The sequence below is a fragment of the Onthophagus taurus genome, chromosome 7 (genome assembly GCF_036711975.1).
Source record: "Onthophagus taurus isolate NC chromosome 7, IU_Otau_3.0, whole genome shotgun sequence".
Lineage (NCBI taxonomy): Eukaryota > Metazoa > Arthropoda > Insecta > Coleoptera > Scarabaeidae > Onthophagus > Onthophagus taurus.
The window spans coordinates 9,374,228-9,397,976 of record NC_091972.1 but is presented as its reverse complement, the minus strand read 5'-3'; the positions used below and the strand labels follow the sequence as shown (position 1 = coordinate 9,397,976).

Here is a 23,749-nt window from a genome sequence, read left to right as displayed (position 1 = left end):
AAGCAGGTTAGAATAAGTAATATATAAGTATGTAGTGCTAGGCAAAATCGGTAGGTGCTCGAATACCAGAAGACCACCGACAAGATGAAAGGACAGCTGGAAATCATCATCACAATTTAGAATCCAGGCACTTTTCTGTGCTCTATAAGTCACTATCCACTAATACTATCCAATAACGAAGGGCAATACTTGGTCATCACTAGCGTTTGCAAAAACTATTGCTATAATTCATTTCTTACTTACTTTAAAACCAGGAGTAGCTTTTTTTCGGCGGCAAGCTAAGGACTTTCAAACCAAAGTATTCTAACTTATTCCAATTGAGAGATACCAGCAAAGCCACTATTCCACGCAAAATTAAAAAATTTGCTCTTGAAAGATTCTGCGGCTATACTGTCCGAAGATAAACCCTCCCATTGAATAGTCAATTCTCTTATTCCATGTCTTGAGTTGAAATTTTCATTTGGACCTGGCTCTAAAGTCAGCAGGACAAACTAATTAGTCGTTAGGGGTGTGTCCAAACATTGTGTTGTGTCTGGCCGTCCTCGCGCGGCATGCCGCGTAATCATTCTTTGGCATGGCAGAATTGTGTCCTGCGAATGTCGAGTGTTGCTGCCGTGCACTTAAAGAAAGGGGCTTATTCACGTATATTTCCTAAACTACTTTTCTAGGTAAGCCACAAATTCATTGAAAATTCCAAATATCTTAATGATATTCAAACGCCCGATGTCGTCTGGTCTTAAATGTGAATACAAACCTAGAATTGGGACAAAAACTTTTTGACGTTCTACTGTATTAAGAAAAATATTACTATAATAAATTAAACTAATCAAACCTCACCTTTAGAAAAAGTTAAAATATCAAATTTAAGAAATTATGAAATTGAGCCTTTAGTTAGATAATAATGCTTTAATACTAAAACAAAACCATTATTATTTAACAAATGACCTTCTCAAAAAAAATGAAGAATTTAAATATAAAAAATTATTGTAAATAAGATTTAAAAAAATCGATTAGATTAATCATGTATTTGTAATTTTTTGTAAATAAATCGCATATTAATTGTATAAAATATTGTTAAAGAATATTGTTATAAGATGTAACTCATATTTAAAAGAGATGATTTCAAAAAAACAAAAAAAAAACAGGAGATATGATGTCAATTATATCATAAAAATGGTAAAAAACATAAAAAATACCGCTGTACAATCATTTTTAAAAAGAAACTTAGAGATTCCGTATACTGTAGTCGCTTGTAAAATAAGAAAATTAACGATTTTAAAAAGCAACAAAACAATAATTAGAAAAGAAATTTAGAAGAAATTGTTAATTAGTGAATGTTTTATTTATAACTCGATTTTTTTTTAAATTTTATATTGGTTGAATTATTTTTATTTTTGAATTTTAATGAAATTAAAAAAACAAACAACCCAAAGTGTCAATTATTGCGGAATTCGGTAGTCGCTTTTAGTTTTTTGAATCTATAACAATTTTTGAGATCTTCCTCCTATTACACGTTCAAAAAAAATTAACTAAACAAAACTATATTAACTAAACAAAATATTAACAAAAAAAATCTCAGCGCACATCTCTCAGCTAATTTATACGAATTGAAAGAAATATTAAGAAACAAAAAAGATTTTTAGGTATAAAATTAGGTCACGAGGGGCCACACACCACTTTTAAACTTTTAAATCAAGTAATAAGTAAATTTTTAGTGACTAGAGACTAAAATAGAAACTTCTTCCCCCTTGGTAATGATTTTTTGTAGATACGCTTGTAAATATTTATATTTAAGAAAAAAAATTCCCTTCCTAATATAATAATATGCGAATAGAAAAAAGAAAACGAAAAGATAACCTAAAAAAGTTTTGTGATATTCTCTTTATCTATCTCATGATAGATATTTAATTTAAGATTTTGATTTACACTGATTTTTGTGATTTATTTAGTTCTAAAAGCATATCAAAATGTAATTAATTAAAATGTGTAAATCAAATTTTTAAAATTCGACAAAATATCAAATAATAATAAAATCCTCATCTATTTGATATAGATTAAGAAATAATATAGATTTTTTTTTAGATTTAAAGTTATTAAGAAATACTTTTGTATTAAAATATTTCTTATTAACTAAAAAAAACAATAAAATATGTAAATATTAAAAGCCAAATTTTCGGTAAATATCTTAAATTGTTATTTAATAATAATTCTAGTTGAATTAAAATAATTATTGGTAATTAATTAAGTATTAATAATTAACCGCCTACTTTCTATAAATAAATAAAATAAATAATAAATAAACATGTAAACATTAAAAAAGCAAAAAAAAATCCGTTATTTGTAAATAGTGTTATTATAATAGTATTTTATTATTAATTAGTACCTAGAATGCCTTCGAATATTTTAAATGGAAATAAATAATTAAAAAAAACGCAGTTGTTACGGATTCAGTATGATAATTAATAATTAATTAATAAAAAAAAAAGTAATAGCGAGTTATTAGTCATGGAATTTTAAAGAAAATTTGAGAAAAAAATAATTTAAAAAAAATTATATTAAAAAAATTTAGCAAATACAAAAATTATTACATAAAAAATATAATATAGCTTCGACAGGAAAAATAATATTTCAATAAAGTGAGACGCATATTTATTTTGTATTTCAATAAAAATTAAAAATAAAAATGTTACAAAATTTTTCCGGTCCTTTTTCTAATTTTTTAACTTCCACGGTTAATTATTCTTTACATCCACACGGAAAAGATGGCCCTGGTGTGTGTTCCAGACAGGACGTCGCGCCTTTTTTTGTTTATTGAAGTACAATAAAGGCGCGACGTCCTGTCTGGAACACACATCAGCTTATTTCTGTTTCTTTTTCAATTAATACGCCATTAAATAGTAGCAGGGTTCTTAGATTATATTTAAACAGTTCAAAAATGCAAGAGTTTAAAATTACAAAACTATACAAGTGTTTCACTTAAAACTCCCATGCCCAGTATCTCTGGAATAGGTTGATATATCTTAGTTTTATCATTTATATGGCAAAAATGTACATAAAAACCAATTATGAATAGAATGCAAAGAATATAACTAACGTGTTTAAAATTTTAAAAAAGCATACAATTTAATGGATTAAAAAAAACCTGTAAATTTTTTTATTAAAATTCCAAATATTTATTATGAACAGCACAAATAATTATTCGTTTTGTACCGATAAATAATTTCATATTCATTCTAAATAGAACACAATCAATTACAATATTTCTAAAAATCGAACACAATCAGTCTTCTTTAAAAACTCCACTTGTTTATAAAAATCTCGAACGACATCATCTTGTTCTACTTCATCGCAAGAGTCTGTTGGAATAGTAGGAACGATGCAAACAGGAACATCATAATTTTTACATTCTTCAGAAGGAACGATTCTTCCCTCATTATCGCCAAGGTATTTAATAATTTTTCTATAACAACTACATTCCCAAGGATTTCCATCCAAATTAATCGTTTTTACACTAATTTTTTGCAACAACGTTTCAGGTAAATACGAAAATCGGTTTGAATTTATACATAACGTATCGACGTATTGAAATTTCGAATGAAAAGCATTCTCGTTAATTCTCTTCAATAAGTTATGTTTTAATCCCAAATATTTTAAATTCGGCAATCCTTCGAAAGCGATTCTTTGTATTTCAGAAATATCGTTATAATCTAAATAAATATATTTAACTTTTCGTGCGTGAATAAAGATTTTTGTTGGTATTGTTCTTATTTTGTTATAACTAAAATCAACTGTTGTTAAATTTGGAAGATTATAAAACCAATTACGACTCATTGCATCTAAGTCGTTATGAGATAAATTTAACGATTGTAAATTTTCCATCGATGAAAAAGCGTTTGTTTCGATTAGATTAATTTTATTGTTATGCAAAGAAATTTCTTTAAACGTAAATCCATCGAAGACTCCACTTGGAATTTCCGTCAATTTATTTTCATAAAATTTGACCTTTTCGATCCTTGGAACGTTGCGAAACATCGCCGGGTAAATACGCGATAATCCAGAATTTTTTATAGTAAACACTTTCAATTTGGACATATTTCTAACCGAATCTTTTTTTAAAGCAGGAACATTTTGATTCGTTATGTGAATTTGAGAGATTTTTCTTGGTATATCATCTTGATAAAATGCAATTCGTTCAATACATCCACTTAGAATTAATTTGTAAAATGACTTATCTTCTAAAATCGTATTCATTTCGGTATTGTTAAACGTAGAACAACACAACACATAGTTTATTGTTATTGCAACACTTAAAAATGTTAAAACTGTTTTTATTTTAAACATTTTCCTAAACGTAGTTTCTTAAATAAGTATCATAAGTATGAACCGATGCGGTGTTAAGTTGTCATTGAACTGGGGAAATACTGCAAGAATCAGGATTGTCTTGTCTTCGTTTAAAGATAAAGATAGTGATCGAAGGTCAATACATCATTAATTAAAATTCACAATACAGTGCGGTTCAAAATTTTTTTTAAAGGTTTTTTGGATTCGTTCACGGACGATTGGCCCAAATTTCATAACAATATTTGTAAGAGATCGAAAAAACTTAGTAAATCTTGAATTTGTTGTATACAGCATTATTATTATTGCTGCCGAGCTGAGGGGAGCGGCCCCTCTCGTTACCGCGACCTATAACATCTATTGTAACTTTAGCACTCCAAAGGTTTAGGGTAAATGTAGGTCCTTGATGAACCTTAGTATTGCCCTGAGGTCTTGAACCTTTATGTCGGTTTTAGACGAAAATTTTGTGTCTTAGACGGCTATTTCTGACTCGTCGTTGCAAAGTCGGCAAGTTTGATCTTCAGCTTGTCCAATGTGGAAGAGGTTATTTGTTTTAGGTGGCTTTTTTGTAGTCCACAGCCAGGTTGTCATTGCCCTCAACTTCTGTTTGGATAATTGTTATGTCCGAGCTGAGGGGCAGTTTAATGGCTGTTTGGTCCACTGATTCCCATACCTACTCCGGATCTAACTGTCTTTGAAGCATCAGTGTACCAGGCTAGGGCTCCTCTTTTTAGTTGAGGCTCTCCCTTCGCCCAATCATCCCTGCTTCTAAATATGACCTTATACGGCTGGTTGAAATTGTATTCTGTCGGTATAAGGTCAGTTTTAATTTCAATCAGGTGATTTAGACATGGGTCCTTGAGGATCTCGATGTGTCCTCTGAGCTTGCTCTGCATCAACTTGAATGAAGAAACTATTTTCAGTGATAAGGCACTTGAAGCTGCCTCCTTTTGTGTATATAAACGGAGCGGTGTGAGACCGAGTAGGGCATCCAAAACACCCTAGTCGGACAGGATCTCATTGCATCCGTTATGTTAAGACATGCTAACCGCTGGATTTGTGCCAGCTGTTGCTGTACTGTCTTATGTTTTGTTTTTGGCCACCAAACCAATGAGGCCTAGGCGACCATGGGTCTGATTATTGCTACGTAGGCCCAATGCCTGCGCCAGATCTTGTTTGCCATGATGGCATCTTTCCTCACCTTTGTATACAGCATACAACAAGAAGTGAAAATTACACTTGAAATGTTTCTAATTAAATTTTCTAATTTATACAGAATGTAGGTATTGATCATGCAAATTTCCATAAGCTGAAAAGAAGAGCTTACACAGCCATATTAGTCTGCCTGAAGAATATATTTTATATAACTCAATGTAATATTTGGTATCTTGCTCATTATTTCTACACAACCTCATACAAGTCTCCGAGGACTTTTTTTATTTCACTTGGCAATTCTTTCCTATTCGTTAGCTTGAGCGTTCCTGTAACATGGCTAGTTCTTGAATCAAGACATAAATAATGAATTAGGAATTTTCTGCAATAACATTTTACATATGTGTATAGGACATTCAGTTGTAAACTCAGTTGCAATTGATCCATAGTATGGTAATTTACAATAAATATAGTTAGTATTTGAGTCAGGCTAGAGTATAACTTCTGATAAGCCCTTTTGTTGGTCTTTTTGGTTTATATTTATATTTGCTCGTCCAGTATAAAATAATCCAAGAATTTTGAATTAATATAGTCTAAAAAGCAACATACTTATTAATATTCAATTAAAGAAAACGACTTTTAGTTCTTGTCAAAAATTATATCCGACTTCCTTTTACACAATCACTTTTTTTAAGTCATCATAAATAATTCTTAGTTACTCAAAACTCTTGTAAATGTTTCTGGCTAGAATGGAATAAAACGGTTTTCCAATCAGAACTTATAATCATTTGGATGAACTTTTTATTTGATAATGTAACATGATGATTAAAATAAAACAAAAATAATTTAACAATGTACTTGAATATATATTTCACTTGAATGTATCATACATTTAACGCATACGTCAAGACATCATTCGTTAGCATACAACTAACTAAAAAACCCTAATCATATAATCAACCAGTTCACAAACAATCATTTTTTTCTTCAAATTTTTTTTCATCATCATTACATTTTTCACATTCTCTTTTTTTCACTTTGTTTGCTTACTTTTAATTTTTTTTTTAATTAATTTTTTTCCCTATGTTTTTTTCTCGAGTTATTTAATTTGTACTTCACAGCTTGCAACAGTTCCCCTTTTTATCTTCTTGCTTAAATCAGTACGTTTCGATCTCTATACATTATTATAGACTTACGGTTCAGACTTTTCCGTTCCATTAATATTTTTTTTACAACATAAAAAATCAAATTAAACTTTAGATTACCAAAAAAATTTGATCCTATCAATAAAATATTTATTAAATGCAAAAAAGATTTTTTGCTTTTTAGATATGTTTTCTTTTTCTCTACGTTACACAATATTTTATAAACATTTCTTTCTCTTCAAATCTGAGTACATTTTATAAACAAAATAACGAATAACTTAAGGGGATTATTTTTTTTTAATTTCCTCCTTTTAAAAAAAGAAGAAAATTGTTAGCACATAGATTAAAAAAAAAACTTAAGTGTTAAAAATTAATAATAATTAATAAACTTACTTTAACAGATACAAATTTGATTCGTATTTTCGTTTATTATTATTTTTTTTTGTTTGTAAATTCTTTTGTGATGATTACAAATTACAAAATAATAATAAGATAATAATTAAAAAATATAAAGCGAGATCAAGTTAAAACAGAATCGATAAGAAGATGCCTTTGATTACACACAACAAATTATTATCAGATACAAATTATTTTTTTGATTTTTTTAAATTTTATAAAACGACTACTAAAATTGGAAATAATAGCTTAAAAATTTCATAGTAAAATAACAAACAATATAGCGCTTCAAGCAGTACGTGATGATTTATAAAAAAGAAGTTTTAAATAAAAAAAATAAACACCGCATTAAAATTTAATTTTAAAAACGTATTTTGATGTACGTAAAGATTTTTTTCCTCAAACATCTACGGTTTTTTTAGCTGTGATTTAAATTTACTGTTTTTTTCTTCTTCATTAACAAGCTAGGCACGGGTATTAGGCAGGGATCTTATTTATACATGTACATATATTTATAAAAAATTATTAATTTTTTTTGTTTATGAGATGAATTTATTTATTAAGTAGCTGATTTTTTTACTTTTCTTTTTAAATTACAAATAAATTCACCTCTTACTTATTTTTTTTTTTATTTTTATTTACATAACCCTAAACATTCAGTGCTTAGACCACTTTTAAGTTATTTCTTAAAACCATTTTTTTATTATCAATCAAAAAAATGAAATGTGTTCTCAAAGTGGTCCTAAAATTGGTTATTTACTTACTAAAAGTTGTTAGAACTGGATTAAAACAGAAATAAATGTTGGGTAAAGAGGGTTTTGGATAACTTACTTTAATATATTTATTTTAATAGACATTTATTTAAAAAAAAAATATATACACCTTACGATCGAAAGCGGTGTTGTTTTTTATTAATAATAAATATATTGGAGTAACTTTTTTAATTGAAAGACTTATTGAAAAAAAAATATATCCAGATCTAACAACAACACAGCACATAGAATCAGCAAGACTAAAAATAAAAAATATATACAGCGCCGAAAATAATCAAAAAAATGTGGGATTTAAATGGAAAAAAAGATTATTTTTTAATTATTAAATGAAAAGAAATATTGATAAACACAATAAAGTATCTATTATATCGTAGTAATTGTTGATTTCATTTTTAATTTTAGAAATTCTATCAAAAAACGTTTTTTCTCTTTTTTAGTGCCATATAAATATTATCAAATTTTGATTTATCACAGATATTCACTAACTACGAAAAAATTTTGCTTGAAAATAATAAATTAAAATTTTAAAAAAGAAATTTGATTTTAAAATAGTTAAAAATTTTAAATTTTTCTTCCTAAAACGTTTATATTGAAATTTCACTTTTTTTAAACTCAAATATCACCGATGAATAGATATATAACACTTAAAGGCTAAAGATTAATAATAACTAATAATAATAAAAATTAAGTGGAAGAGTTTTTTTTTTTGAAAATTCCGCGAAATAAAAATGATAAAAGTTATACACATATATAAAATAGATTTTTTTTTCTAACAGAAATAACAAATAATAACAATAATTATTCTTTTCTTTCAATTCTATTCTTTTTTTTTTTCGTTCTAATTTTTTATTCTATTAACGATTGTTTTGAAAGAAATTAATTTTATTTAAAAAAAAAAATGAATTAAAAAGTTCAATATCGTAAAGAAGTGATGTAGTTCTCATTCAGCTGCTTCAATTTCAATTTGAAATACTAAATCATTACAAAAAAAAACGACTTAACTCACTTTTCCATGATATTGCCCACACTTTCTCACTTTATCTCTGCATTTTTTAACTCTTATTACAATCATCAAAGATTTTTTTCCTTATTTATCTCACTAGGTTCTTAATTTTGAAAAGAAAAGCACAGCCCGCAATTTTTTAACAAACCAAGTTATTAAATATTACTTTTTTTTATAATATACATTATTTATTAATTTAAAGATGGGAAATTTTTTAATTTATAGTAAAACCTTCAATCTTTAGTGTTTTAATGATAAATCTCAAATTAGTTTAGTAAATATTTTTTGATCAACATCAAAGTATCAAATTTGATATTATTTTTTAGTAACTGACTTTTATAGGAAACATATTTTATAGGAATTATCCATTTGTAATATAATGTACCAAACAAATAATAAAATTGTTATAGTTTTCGTCGATAAATGCCAGTTTTATTTCAATCTTGAGTCAGTTAAGACCATATCGTAATGAATGGTGTAATTACAATCGGTAAGGCCATTTTGCGTTGGATTTGACAATTTCCATATAAGGAAACTAAACAGTTCTTTGCTGTACCAGAAGCCACTGCCAGTACTGCGATTTCCAGTACATTCTTTGTATGTATAAATGCCCATAAAATATGGGCATTCTATTTAAAAGAAGTTTGTATGAAAATGATTCAAGATGTATTCAAGTAAAGTAGTATTTCGGGTTGGCTGGTTGCACTCAAAAGACTAATACATATCTATAGTTTTGGTGTAATAGCCATGAAGTTAACCAACGCAGTTAATTCCTTTTTTAAGTTATCGTGTTTACACATACAAGCAGATATAAGAACAAAAATATTCAAAATGTTTCATAAAAATCGATTTTTTTATATGATTACAATACTTCTTATTTTACACATATACTTTGTATGTGCGAATATGTATATACAGTCGACTCTGGTTATAAAATACCCTCACGGGATCTAAAAATGCGTAGGTTGTGTCAGGAAGTACGTTATAATAAAATATCATGTTTAATAAGGTACGGTTAATCAATCAAACCAATAAATTCGTGTTCAAAAATCAAATTCAAAATGTATATAACTAAGGTCTGAAGCAATTTCTAATTATTTCTTGACCAATTGTATTCCAAACTTGCGCCAACAAACACAATACAAAATTTTCCCCATCATCCGACTCTTTAATCAATTTTTTTAATAGATTTTACGGTAGCCAGCAGCATGGTTATCCACTAAAAGTAAGAGTTTTATATGCTTATGACGTTCGAATCTTCTTATACTATAAGCAAGGGGACCGAAAAAGAACATACTTTATATCCAATTGAACGTTATAACCCGGGTTCGTAATAAACAGACTCAAAATAATTTTAAAAAAACTAAATAAATCTTGATTACCAAATTAATTTAATAACAAATTCGTAATTATAGCTCCGTATTACAATTTAACAAATACAGCTATTTTACCCACCCATCATTAATCCCAAATAAAGGTAACTAACAATAACGATATATGATATCACTTGGAGTCATTGGAATTTTTGAAGCTATAAAAAATTAAATTTTATTAATAGCTAATTGTTCTCTATTAATCCCGCTTAGTTTAACTGAAAAGAAAACAAAGAAATCAGGTTTGAATTAATTTTTTTAATTAATAACTTACTTATAGTTAATTTAAACTAATTGTGACATAAAAGTTTACAAAACTAGATAAACTTGGTACTCCGTTAAAGTATTTTAGAAAGTTTTTGAAGACGGTTTTATAAACAATTTACTTGTTCACATTATGGTCAATATTATCGCATCTATTTTGACAAACAACAAGACTACGACTGTATACGACGGTATAACAAGAAACCTCTTTGAGGGAAGTTGCGAAACCGAGGTCATTTATAGATTTTTTAAAAGTGGTATTTAGGACACCAAAATTCAATCATGCACATGATGAGAATGCAGTGTGGAGATACGATCAGAACAAAAAGATGAATGAAGTGAATAGAATAAAAAAGACTCCTCAGCTAAATAGAATAAAAATTGATAATTTAAACATAAGTGGAATAAACAAATATGTGGTTTTATATTGGACCAGATTGGATTTTACAAAGAATTTTTATTATCAATTTCTACCTTTGTAAATAGATCACGGGTTGAAACAGTATTTAAGTCGTCCTTTATCTCTGGAAAATTTATCAGTTGCTTTGATCGAACTGAAAATGAATTTTTCAAATCGAACCAAAACAGAGTTTTTGCCAGTCGAGCATATAGACAAAGAATAAGCTTCAAACTATATCATCTAAGATTATAAATTACGAAATGATGTTCTTAAAGTATAATTTTTGATGCGAAATAAAAAATATTTGAATTCGATCGTATATTTTATTCTCATTGATGTCACATCGCATCGCAGTAAAGTTATTAAATTTATTATTAAATTTGAAAAGATAAAAAAGTTCAAGTATATTGATTTTAATAGATTGAAAAAATCAAAAAATGTATTGATATTAAAACTTAATATTTAGTTTAACCCTTAACTCAAGAACGATTTTTATACAGGAAGTAGATAAAAAAATAGTTTCGTATGGATACAACTTCGAACCAGACGAATTTTGAACAACAACGCTACAATTAAACAAGTCGGTTTGATGAACAACTTTCAAGAGTCAATTTTTTTTAAAACTTTCAGCTATCCAGTAGCTAACTGGTTTGGTAATTTAAAATCATCATTGAAAGCATGTAACGATTTGAATCATGATCTACTATAAGCTACTAAAGTCATTAAACAATTTCTAATTGTGTTCTAAATTCGCGTGTTGTTTAATCGTTGTCTAAATTTTCTGTGATATGTTGCTTTATTACTAGAAATCAAAGAATGATGAACATAAACAATGACAGAGTATAACAACCATCATGAACGATTAACTTTAGCTGTATTTCTCCTTATTCTATTGGTTACATATTTTAAATTTCAAAAACTATAAAGAGATTTCCTAAACCGGTTACTTGTAAGTATTAAATTAATAAAAATCATTGAAAAAAATAGCTAATAATAGCATTTTTCCAAACAAATTGAAAATATTTCGTAAGAAATTAAAAAGATAGTGCTTGTAGCGAAAACCCAAATTATGCATCTAACTTTTTATCTTTAAAGATGTTATATTTTCCATTGCAATTATGCATTGTTGCATTAAAGCCTCTAAATGGATTAAATACCACAATCGCCCATTTTCTATAAAAATAAGCATTTTCAAATACATGCTAAAATCATTAGCAAAATTTAACGGTACTATTTAACGGTTTAACGATACTTAATCTATTTAAAGAGTTTATTACGTTAAAGACAAAGTTTTAAAACGATCTGCTTTTTAAATGGATCAGTTTGGTATTGACTTTAATGCCCCATGTTATACCTTTTGGCAGCTGCATCAGCACATTCGTCTATAAAATAGTTTAGCTTTATTGCCTTGATACATATAACTGTTATTTTATTACTTTTCTCCTTAGAAAATTTATAGGAACTTCCATTCCTATTTAATTTTTTATCATAACAAGGTTTCTAAAAAATGTTTCCCATAAAATTCAAAACTTTCCCAAAAATACTACTTTTATGGCGACTTTTGATTAATTTATTGCAGTCGTTGTAGACTTGCATCGATTGTTGTGGTTTTACTATAAATCGAATATTATTTTTTAGTAACAATTTTTAAATGAAAAAGATCAATTTTTTCCCTGCAAAAAAGTTGAAACTTTCTCAACTTAAATTGAAAAAATTGTTGAACCTTAATTTTAGAAATTTGCCCAACTCATATTTTACAAAATCATTAAAATTTTTCAAACACAAATTAATAAGAAAGTAAAAATTAATAAAACTTCCCATCTTAAAACAAAAAGAAGAAAAATTACAACCCTCATCATGATTTTTAAGTCTATCACGTTTTTTACCATCATTATCCTTATCAATTAGTCAAAACAAAAAAGAACTTTTTTTTCATTATCCATCAGTAACACCTTTAAAATAATCACCATCGATACCCTCAAAGTCTTCCTCGTTTTGTTTAACCGTAAAACCGGTTACCGTTCCATCCAATTGCACAAAAAAACCGTCCTCTTTATTGTCGATCGCATCTAATCCTTGCAATCCATGACCAATTTCCAACCCCTCCATATCTATTAAAGGCAACCCAGCAATATCCTCATCCGGTTTTTTATCTTTAATCGGTTGCCCGTTTAATAAATAATCCTTAGTTTTCCCACCATATTGAAACGTTTCATTTGTCATCGGTGTCGATGGATACGATCTCGATGAATATGAATTTACTTCCGCATTTGTTATTATATGTTCTGGTTGTTGAACGGGAATTGGAGTACTTGGAACTGAACGCGACGGATTTATTTTCAAGGAATTTAAATCAATCGAATTTGTTAAAATATTATCAACAGGCCCAAAAGTATGCTCACTTGTTGATAATTCTTTTGTAAGTTGTTCTGAGGTTAATTGATCTGAAGTTAGTTGATTTGTTGTTGTTTGTAGTTGTTCGTGAAAATTATAATCATAAAACGGAATTGTATTAAAATTTTGAGCTACATTCACTGGAACAGATTGTGATCTCATTAAAATTGGATCTGTAGCTGGTGGTAAACTATCAAATAAACTACTAACTTCAGCTGATAATTGATCATTTTGAACATTTGTTGATACATTATAAGTAAATGTAGGTTGTGTGTTATGTGAAAACGCAACTTTTGGACTTGGAGGGGCTGACATTGGCATATTTATATTAACTTGAGTGACGTCGAATTCTTTAACATTTTTTCGTTTTTTGGAAAGTGAATTAGTTAAAAGATAAGGATGAGAATTGCCTCTTGCTCTTGGTAAAGGTGTATTTCTTGGACTAACAAAAGGACTTGGAGTTGCACTTGAGGATTTTGGAGATTTTGATCCAGGTGATATTGGCGTAAAAGAATAATTTTTAGTACGCGTATTCGGACTTGGGGGGACCTCTTCGGGATATTGCGGATCAAAACTAACTCGACGTCGACCCAAACTCGCTTGAAAATTCGGTAAAACAACCGGAGCGTCTTGCTTTAAACTACTTTTTAAATTTGCATTATTATCTTGTACAGTTGTTGATTGCTCCAAAAGTGATCTTAATTGTGATAATTGTATTGTTTTATTTGTATCTTCGAACCTTGAATTTTCATAATAATGCATTATTTCTTCTTCCGTTTCTTGACTATTATTTTTTCCTAAATATTCATCCAACGCGTCCTTATCCAAATTTCCCACACTAATTAATCGTTGCCGTGATAACAATTCCGTCGTGTCATCTTCAAGGAAACTTGCGGTGACCGTTTCCTCCCTTTTCTTTAACTTTCTACTATTTAACTTACCTCCTAAAGTTTCTTGAGATCGGTGGTTCGCAGCAGAACCACGCGCGACGTTAACAGTGGTTGTCTGCTGCAGGTTGTACGTGCTCATATCACATTTCGGCTGGATGTGTTTGTACTTCATGTTCTTGGAACGTGGCGCCGTTGAATCGGGCGGGGATTGTAATTGTTGTTGTTTTGACGCGGTTGGAAGGCGCGGTATTGCTACTTTACCTTCAACAGCCGCCGGCGGCCTGTGAAACGAAACGGCCGCCAGGAGCGGTGGCGTCGCATCCTGTTGTTGAGTTGCGGCCGCGCCGTTCCGGAAATCTATATCACAGACTTGTTTCGGACCTTGCAATTGCGGACTTTGCAGCTTGTTTTCAGCCGATGACGACGATGACGATGGCGATGAACCTCGACTTGTTGACGTTGACGACGGCAAAACTACTTTTGGTTTTTTTGAACGCGATTTTGGTTCTTGTTTTACTTGCTGAACCTAAATCAATTAATTTAGTATGATACATAATAAATCTTTTAAAATATTTACTTGTAATTTCCGCTTTTGCTCTTTTCCCTCGCATTTCTGTTGAAGTTTTCTTATCGCTTCCTTGTGTCTGTTACTATTCACAGCATTTGTTAAATCACCTATATATAAAAATACATAAATTACTATTCTCTAAGATCTAAATTATGCACAAAAACACTTTGCGCTGAAGTGCTTTGCTCAATTTCACACTTAAACTCCCCAAGGTTATCCAACTCGAACAAATTGACATTGGCGGGGTAAGGTGGGAAATGTGACGTCATTGGAGGAAAAATATAGTATATTATTGTTAGGTGGTGAAGGGCCTTAAATAATTTGTACCATCGTTAATAGTCAATTTAACTTAATGTTTAACGAAGGCGTTTTAACTTTCTCAACAATTACTGTCTTAATTTACTTAAAGAAAATTCGATAAAAATAAAGTATCGTGCCGCCATCTATTTTCTAAACCAACAATTATTACTACAATTATAACATTTTTATCGTAACTTTAGATATAAATATAATAATATTTATAAATTTAAACACTAAACATGTGTTATTAAACTCAAGAAATAGAGAGTTTATGTTGATTTACGTATATAAATAAAAATATAGAAATGTCAATTCCTCCAATGACGTCACAGCAAGGCCTTTGACGCCATTGACGAAAGAAATGTTCGAGTTTTTTTTGAACTTATTTGACCAAGAATAAATTAATAAATAACAATAAAAACAAATTTAATTTTAATTTGGGCGTTAATTAATTAAAAATGTGGAACTAAATCCAACTTTTACCCTTAATTTATAGGGAAATGAATAAAAATTTAATTATAAATCATATAAAATCAATAGAACCCAAAAATTTTGCTACAAAATGTTTTACCGTTCTGCTCATTTTGAATGGCAGATATGATCACAGAGGCAGCATTCGTCCCGGCTCCAATTGAATGATTCTTGACGAGAAAGTGTGCCAAATTGAACCATGAATTAAACTTGGACCCGAGTTTTGTTTCTGACCATTCCTTAATGATACACCACACGGCCGCAAAGACATCCGAATCGTTCCATATTGTAAATTCGGTCGACTAAAACAAAAAATGGATGTCATAAAATCATTTTTTTAGAGATCAAATAATCTTATTACTTGTGGTTTTTGAGATAGATCAGGAAGACCAGGCGTTCCCAACTTAATTCTTGTCCTAAGTCCAGAATAGCAATATTGTGAGTTTCCCCTTGTTCCTAACCTTCTTGGTTTAACCCTAGGATAGACCTGTTTCATTACCTTACCAAAATCGGCTGTCGAAAGTGGTTTAATCTGATTTTCACTACAATATGATCTAAAAATTAAATAAAGCAGCATATAGTATTAAGTCTTGATGATGTAATGATTTAAATCTTACGTGTATTCATCATAAACATTTTTCTTTTGCAATGAAATATCAGGATCCTCTTCAAGATGAGTTTTAATCCACTGTATGGTAAGATTAATCTCAACACGACTTCCTAATGGATTGGTGGGCTGCTTTAATGGATCAACAAGACTTTTTTCCGTTGGTAATTTAAAATATAATAAGAGTTTCTCAACTGGAGTAAGTGTATCAACTTCTTTAAGGATACTGTTGATCTTAACTTTACTGGTTTCACTACCAAAATAATTAGATAATTAATTGATTATGTTATTGTTGTGTTATCTAAAGATAGCGAATGTGTACCTGATGGTGTCTTGTATTTCCTCGAGACGGTTCTCCGGCTCGAATGGCAAACTGTCACAGCTGCCATTGTTCAACACTGCGTCTCCCATCCCATCCATGGCTGTTCGTCCATCTCTTGCCGAAATTGGGGCCAGGAACGGGTCTCGATCGACGCTAGACAGTTCGTCTGACGCTGATCGACAAGCCGGGGGCCCTTACAATTGCCATCGCGACGAATCCCTACTGGAACGAGACCGGGACATTTTTTTTTGGTGTATTTATGACAATTCCAGTCAGCTGGTCTACTATTCCACAATCGACTGGCGCTGAACAACGCGAACTTATCTCGTTAAATGGCACATTTATTTTCAGTTTTAAAACAAAGATGGCAGCATCATGTAATACCTTACTACCAATAGATGACACTATCATTAAATTTTTTTATAAACATTTTCATAAACTTTTCAAATTCATAATTTTTCAAATTAATTCATTTCTTCCAAATTATTTTAAATACCTTTCATAACCACAAATAGCTGTTTTCAACATAATAGATATAAAACACACCAAACGTCAAATTACACTAATTCCATCTCCTTCACTTCCCCATAAACCCAACCTATCCATCTCACTCATATCGTTCCATCACAATATAAGAATAGACCTTAATACTTCACCTTTGACAATGCACCATCCTAACCTATAAATCGATCGATTCGTCATTCAACGTGTAAAGTGCCGCATTTCTTACATCAGCATTTACATCTGTGTAACTAAGAAAATTTCAAAATGGTATTGGATTTAGATTTATTCCGTTCCGATAAAGGAGGAGATCCCGATAAAATCCGTACGAATCAAACGAAACGGTTTAAAGATATCGGCCTGGTGAATACGGTGGTTGAAAAAGACACCCAATGGAGACAATTAAGACATAAAGCGGATAATTGGAATAAGTTAAAAAATGTATGTAGTAAAGAAACCGGTGAAAAAATGAAAAAGAAGGAGCCTCAAGGTGATCCTAATGAAGAAGTGCCTAAAAACGTTGTTGAACAATTAGAAAGTTTAACGGGTGATCTTTTAAAACCGTTAACGGTGTCTCAAATAAAAAAGGTTAGAGGATTAATTGATGATGCTATTAGTAAAAATGAAAAGGATCTTTTGGAAGTAGAAAAAGAAAGGAATTCGGCTTTAAGGGAAGTTGGAAATCATTTACATGAATCTGTTCCTGTTAGTAATGATGAAGATGAAAATAAAGTTGAGAGGACCTTTGGTGATTGCACAATAAAGAAAAAGTATTCTCATGTTGATTTGATTTGTATGATTGATGGAATGGATGGAGAAAGGGGGGCTGTTGTTTCCGGAGGTAGAGGTTATTATTTAACTGGTCCAGCTGTCTTTTTAGAATATGCAATAATTCAATTTGCATTAAGAAAATTGCATTTAAAAAATTATAAACCACTTTACACTCCATTCTTTATGCGAAAAGAGATTATGCAAGAAGTAGCCCAACTTTCACAATTTGATGAAGAACTCTATAAAGTGATTGGCAAAGGTGAACGTGCTGAAGATAAAGAAATTGAAGAAAAATATTTAATAGCCACTTCTGAGCAACCAATTGCTGCATTCCATCGCGATGAATGGCTACCAGAAAGTTCCCTTCCAATCCGTTATGCTGGAATATCAACATGTTTCCGTCAAGAAGTTGGTAGCCATGGTAGAGATACACGTGGTATTTTCCGTGTCCATCAATTTGAAAAAGTTGAACAATTCTGTATCACATCACCTTTTAATAATAAATCTTGGGAAATGATGGATGAAATGATTCAAAACGCCGAAGATTTTTATCAAGCTTTAGGAATACCTTATCGCATAGTTAATATCGTTTCTGGCGCGTTAAATCACGCAGCTGCGAAAAAATTAGATTTAGAAGCTTGGTTTCCAGGATCAGGGGCGTTCCGAGAATTGGTTTCTTGCAGCAATTGTTTAGAATATCAATCGCGAAGGCTTTTAGTCCGGTATGGACAAACAAAAAAAATGAACGCTGCTACAGATTACGTTCATATGTTAAACGCAACAATGTGTGCGACAACGAGGGTTATTTGCGCTATATTGGAGGTACACCAAGGTGAAGATGGGGTGAAAGTACCGGATTGTTTGAAAGAATTTATGCCAGAAATGTATAGGGATGTTATTCCATTTGTTAAACCTGCTCCAATTGATCTTGAACAAGCTTCAAAAAAGAATAAGAAACAGAAGGAGGGGATGGCTAAAAAGCTGGGGGCTGGAGAAGAATAAAAATGTACTGAGTTATTGTAAAGGGATAAAAATTGTTATTTATTGGCATTTAAATTTTTTTTTGGATGAGTTAGGTTATATTACTGTAATTTGTCACTTTTGATCGAGTTGCTGCAAAATATACCTAAAAATGATGTGTTGAAAGCAAGATTTTTTTTGTTTCAAGACCTAGTTAAGGAATAAAAAAATTTCTTATACTTTTTTGTAAATTATGCTAATTAAGTATACAAAAAATACATTTGGCTTAATTAAATTAACATTATTGTTTGTTTTAATATCTCTCATTCCTTATTTTTTAGAATTAATTTCGTTTTGACGGTAGTCAAATTTAGTTTCGTTAGTACCACTGTGTTTTTCCTATTAATATTGAATATGACGTTCGTTTCGAAATAAGATGGAGATAATAAGCATCATATAACACCAAATGTGTAAGTAGTTATGAGAAATTGTATGTTAGAACATAATCTTCATCATCATTTCATATAAATCAGTTCGCTTATCCAATTTACAGTGTATGCCTAAAACTTCGCATTCTTGAACTTGTTTTTGAAGAAAAATGTAACATGTCATCCGACACGTCAAGCAACGCTTTAATAGCAGCACAGGTGATTTAAAAGTTTCTCATTATTTTTTAATAATAAGCCGTTAAAGCCTTATACTTTACAAAGCATCTACTGTTGTCTGTAATCCATTGTATAAATAGTTAAAAAGTAGGTCATATTTAGTTCTCAGCTGCATTGTTGAGTTCATAAATTTGGGATTGACTAGGCTGCCTGCCAGCCGCGAGTTGTGGAAGCCGCTACTGTCAGCCATCAATCAACTTGGTGTGAGCATAAAATTTGCCGCCAGCCGGCGCGGCAAGTATCTGTCAGCTGGGTGAAATTGTACATGTTCTATTTTGGTAGTCAAGCAGCGGCGACTAGAACAGCGCTTTCTAACCACTCAAGCAGCGCATTAGCTGCGAGTAAACCAACACGTGGTCCTTTGTTTATGTTTAATGTCTGTTCTGTTAACCAACCCTTAACAAATGCTTAATTAATTGTTTACGTGGACCCACAGACAACATGGTTGCTGAAAGCGACTAAACGAAATGGCGAGTAGAAGCAGACAGTGCGACCGGGTTGCCCTCCGCTGCTTGCAGCATGCTACTGCCTGCTGCTGATTGGTTGCGGCTAGCAAACAGGCTAGTGTGGCCCGCGCTTAAGATAAAAAAATGTGTGACTGCGTTGTTTTGTTTCATTTTGTTGCAAAAGGTTGTATGGTGTTAAGGCATTACAGATCCCACGTTATGTCTTTAACAATATCACTGCATTTATAATTATCATCAGTTACTACATCTGTCAGCACTTCATCTTTCAGTGCAGAATCACGTGATTCAAGCAGCTCTTCAATATCTGACAAGAAGTAACATAGCTGGAAAAGTGTTTTCGTTACTTTCATCACTATCACTGCATTCATTAGTTACTAAATCTACCAGATCTTCTTCTTTTAGTTCAGAATCATGTGACTGAAGTAGATCTTCAATATCTAACAGTTGAACGATGGTCACTAAAATCTCCTTGTAACGACCGTCCTAAAGGTATTGTAGCCTTGATGTCATTCTGCAAGTTCTCATAATCCTTCTCTGATGTGACAACATTTGGCCAGATTTGAGTCTCTGTTGCAACAGCTTCTACGTTGCTAAGGCACTGTGGATCTCACGGTGCCTTTCACTTTTTTTGTGTTATAGGATCCTTTTCTATCAACATATGTGTTAGTCTTTCTTCCATTTCTAAATATTTATTAATTGTTTTGAAAAGTAACAAAGCTGGAAACGTGTTTTCGTTATTTTCATCACTGTCATTGCATTCATGATTACCATCAGTTACTAAATCTGCAGCTCTTCATCTGTCGGTGCAGAATCATGTGACTCAAGTAGCTCTTCAATATCTGATAGTTGGATGATGGTCATTAAAACCATCTCCTTGTAACGACCGTTCTGAAGGTACTGTAGTCTGAATGTCTTTCTGCAAATTTTCATCATCCTTCTCTGATGTGACAACATTTTGCCAGATTTTTCTCCAGCAACCATTCAATGTGAATTTTTTCAATTCACGGCGCTACTGTTCATGAATACTTACTGCTGGACATAATATCCATCTTGAATTATCCTTTTTAGGGATTCTGGATGCAACTTTGCTGCCCCATGATCGGCTGAAGCAGAATTTCAAATTGTGAAGGCTATGATGATTTTTAAAGTTGTCGAACTAACCCTTACTTAGACTAAAACTACAGCACTATCACCAGAAACTTTCGGGTTAAGCCGTGCGTTTTTTGAAAAAGTGTTTGACGTTTCGAATGCCATGTTGCAACCTTCTTCAGAAACAAGTTCGAAGTGACGAAATCGGTAAAAATGTTAGCTATAAATACATAAAAAGATAATTAATAACTAATTAGTGTCTAATTGTCAACTAAGTTGCTTTTGTCAAATCCAGGTGGAGATCTTCCATGTGCGGCTGAGTTTCCAGCCGTCCTTTCTATTCATGTTATTCCCATGCCGATGAATCTCTATCCCCTCTCTCGTCATTCTTTGGAAGTAATGTCCGGTTCTTGCTAGCACTTTAGTTTTGTCGAACTCCATGGTGCGTCCTCCTTTGTGGCAATGCTCCGCGACTGCAGATTGTTGGATTTTATTCAGTCCAGTTTTCGACGTTACGTCCAGTTTGGCCAACATAATACTTCCCGCAACTGCACGATAGGAAGGCAGATAAAACCGGCTGGTAGTATTTTTTCGTAGTACTTTTCGTAGTACTTATCGAATCTTTCCTCTATTTGCGTGGTTTGGTGGCTTGTTGGATATCCCTTATCGTATAGCCGTTCTTCTGCAGTATATCTTGTAAAAAACTGTCTTCTTTCTTTACGTTTTCTTTATCACATATCCTCTCTGCCCGCTGGAATAAGGCTTGAATCACGGACCTCTTCTGATATATAGTTCCATGCCCCCATCTGTCTTCCTAGTGACCAACACATCCAAGAATGGTAACTGTTTTGTAGTTTCCGTTTCCATGGTAAATTTTATCATGTGGTGCTGTGAGTTTAGGTGATCTAGACATTTGTGGAGTTGCTCTTTTCCGTGTTACCAGATCACGATAGTGTCATCGACATAACGGAGCCATAGCTTCAGTTTCCTCTTCAAACATCTTCATGTAAAAATTGGCGATTACAGGTGACAGAGATGATCCCATGGCTACCCCTTCGCATTGCTCGTAGAATTCTCCTTTCATTTGGTTTTAGATCAATATTTGGTGACGAAGATTCACTTTTCGTAAAATTATCCTAGATGTTTATAGATTTATCTCTAATGAGTAGAGCTTAGAGTGGGTCTTTTTTGAGTTTGAATCTTAATCAATAAAATCAAGGCGTTTTCAACAATTTTGAAGTTTCACGAACTGAATTAAGGTCAAGCAGGAAGGATACTGTATAATTTCCAAACATTCTATCATAAATCCTACCCGCCTCTCTGGAATTATATCAAATAAATGTTTCCAAAGAAACAATAACTGTTAAGGTTATTTTAACAAATTAAATTTAAATAGAAATATTCTTTATTTTAATAATATCTAATATAATTATTATATTCCACAAGAAATATATTTCATTCCTTAGAGTATTGTATTTTTTTAATTTGTTTCTTTGTGACAAAATTAATTTTAATTAAATGCAAAATAACTGAAAAAAAAACACAGAAATTAAACCCTAAATTAACAATTTGAAAAATAAACATTTTTTTTTTCAATTAATTACTATTTTCATTTTATCATCAAGTATAAAAATGTATAATAACAATTATTTATTCTCATTATTATCTATATAAAATATCCATCTTAATTTTTTACAAAAATATAAAAAGAAAACGAATTGTTAATAATTTCTCTAAATGCTACAAATATTAATTAGTTTTAAATTTAAATTAATCAAAATTAATTACATAGTGTAAATGAGCCAAAACAAAAAAAAACAATGAGAAGGAAATTAAAAAAATTGGGTGGAAAACAAACTATTGGTAACAAGTTAAACTTTAAATAATTAAACCATCACTAAAAGAAAAGAAAAAAATAAATGATCAAGTAATTCGATATGGAAAATATGCAAACCTAATTTCATTGTAAGATTTAAATTTAAAGTACATTTTTTATAAAGAAAAAAGCTTTAAACAGTCAAATTGTGAAAACTATTCATGTTTTATTGCTGGAGGAGCCTCTGCTAACCCTTTCACTTTTAGTCGATCTGCTGTTTTTAAGAAGGCAGGTAATTGTTCTTGACTTACGTTCACTTCACCAGCGTACATAAATTCTAAAATTGCTTGTAAATGACTGTAAGCAACATCTTTAAGGATTATTATCGGATGTTTTGAAGGATTTTCCTTGAAAGAAAATAACATTAACAAAACTAACTATAATTATTAAATTTTAACGATTTTTACCTCTAATAAGCTTTTAAAATACGGGCTGCATGCGGATAGTACCATTTTATGAGCTTTACAAGTTTGCCCCTCGCAAGCTAAAGTAACATCGGTGAAACTTTTTTCATCTCGTAAATGCCGAAAAGAAGTAACCATATTGCTTTGGAAATCGTTCCATTTTAAAAAGAATTGCTGTTGGTCCGCCATCGTATTAGAATGTTGAAGAAAAGGTTTTAGCCCCTTAACCTAACTCAAAGAAATCGTCAAACTTTGTCTTTACATAACCTTATTTTTGCTGTTGTTAAAAACAACTGAACGGACATTATCGCCATATTTGAAACTTACCTTGGAGCGTTTATAACTTAAATCGGTAGAGAATTTTTAAGATTGAAGAAATTCGTTATCGGGGGAATTTAGAAAGAAATTAGGCAGTCATTAGCATTCTGCTAAACAAACCTATTACGCAAGCGCTGTTTTAATTTTGATGTACCAACCGGTGTTATTACTTTCTTTTCTGTGTGAAATCTAGGGATGTTTGTGTATAATTATTTTTAAGTTGGTGGGAACCGATCTGAAATTGGTTGCGAAAAGAAAGGAGGGAATTTCAATATTTTTATTTTCATTGATATTGTTACCTT

General features: G+C 30.9%; 4 protein-coding genes across 4 annotated transcripts; 1 reads left to right on the top strand and 3 right to left on the bottom strand.

Annotated features, from left to right (window-relative positions):
- Positions 1 to 2,536: 2,536 nt before the first annotated feature.
- On the bottom strand, positions 2,537 to 4,407 carry LOC111424573 (leucine-rich repeat-containing protein 15-like). Its single transcript, XM_023058163.2, has one exon. The coding sequence runs from the start codon at positions 4,339 to 4,341 to the stop codon at positions 3,253 to 3,255; it is 1,089 nt and encodes a 362-aa protein (XP_022913931.2). The 5' UTR covers positions 4,342 to 4,407; the 3' UTR covers positions 2,537 to 3,252.
- A 1,928-nt stretch (positions 4,408 to 6,335) lies between these two features.
- LOC111424472 (uncharacterized) lies at positions 6,336 to 16,730 on the bottom strand. Its single transcript, XM_023058010.2, has 6 exons — positions 16,397 to 16,730; positions 16,085 to 16,327; positions 15,829 to 16,021; positions 15,568 to 15,769; positions 14,706 to 14,803; positions 6,336 to 14,654 (listed from the first exon to the last, which is right to left on the bottom strand). The coding sequence occupies exons 1-6, from the start codon at positions 16,492 to 16,494 to the stop codon at positions 12,780 to 12,782; spliced, it is 2,709 nt and encodes a 902-aa protein (XP_022913778.1). The 5' UTR covers positions 16,495 to 16,730; the 3' UTR covers positions 6,336 to 12,779.
- Positions 16,731 to 17,028: 298 nt separating this feature from the next.
- On the top strand, positions 17,029 to 18,927 carry LOC111424510 (Seryl-tRNA synthetase). The gene has a single exon (XM_023058062.2). The coding sequence runs from the start codon at positions 17,165 to 17,167 to the stop codon at positions 18,668 to 18,670; it is 1,506 nt and encodes a 501-aa protein (XP_022913830.1). The 5' UTR covers positions 17,029 to 17,164; the 3' UTR covers positions 18,671 to 18,927.
- A 3,309-nt stretch (positions 18,928 to 22,236) lies between these two features.
- On the bottom strand, positions 22,237 to 23,634 carry LOC111424503 (lola like). Its single transcript, XM_023058057.2, has 3 exons — positions 23,457 to 23,634; positions 23,133 to 23,357; positions 22,237 to 23,072 (listed from the first exon to the last, which is right to left on the bottom strand). Exons 2-3 carry the CDS (start codon positions 23,316 to 23,318, stop codon positions 22,881 to 22,883), a joined length of 378 nt encoding a protein of 125 aa, XP_022913825.1. The 5' UTR covers positions 23,319 to 23,357; positions 23,457 to 23,634; the 3' UTR covers positions 22,237 to 22,880.
- Positions 23,635 to 23,749: the final 115 nt, after the last annotated feature.

Coding starts and splice junctions, on each gene's coding strand:
- LOC111424573 (XM_023058163.2), bottom strand. CDS start 4,341: ATGTTTAAAATAAAAACAGTTTTAACATTTTTAAGTGTTGCAATAACA.
- LOC111424472 (XM_023058010.2), bottom strand. CDS start 16,494: ATGGATGGGATGGGAGACGCAGTGTTGAACAATGGCAGCTGTGACAGT. Junction 16,022..16,084: donor AATGTTTATGATGAATACAC/GTAAGATTTAAA, acceptor TTTAATTTTTAG/ATCATATTGTAGTGAAAATC. Junction 15,770..15,828: donor ATCTATCTCAAAAACCACAA/GTAATAAGATTA, acceptor TTTTTGTTTTAG/TCGACCGAATTTACAATATG.
- LOC111424510 (XM_023058062.2), top strand. CDS start 17,165: ATGGTATTGGATTTAGATTTATTCCGTTCCGATAAAGGAGGAGATCCC.
- LOC111424503 (XM_023058057.2), bottom strand. CDS start 23,318: ATGGCGGACCAACAGCAATTCTTTTTAAAATGGAACGATTTCCAAAGC. Junction 23,073..23,132: donor ATTTTAAAAGCTTATTAGAG/GTAAAAATCGTT, acceptor TTTTCTTTCAAG/GAAAATCCTTCAAAACATCC.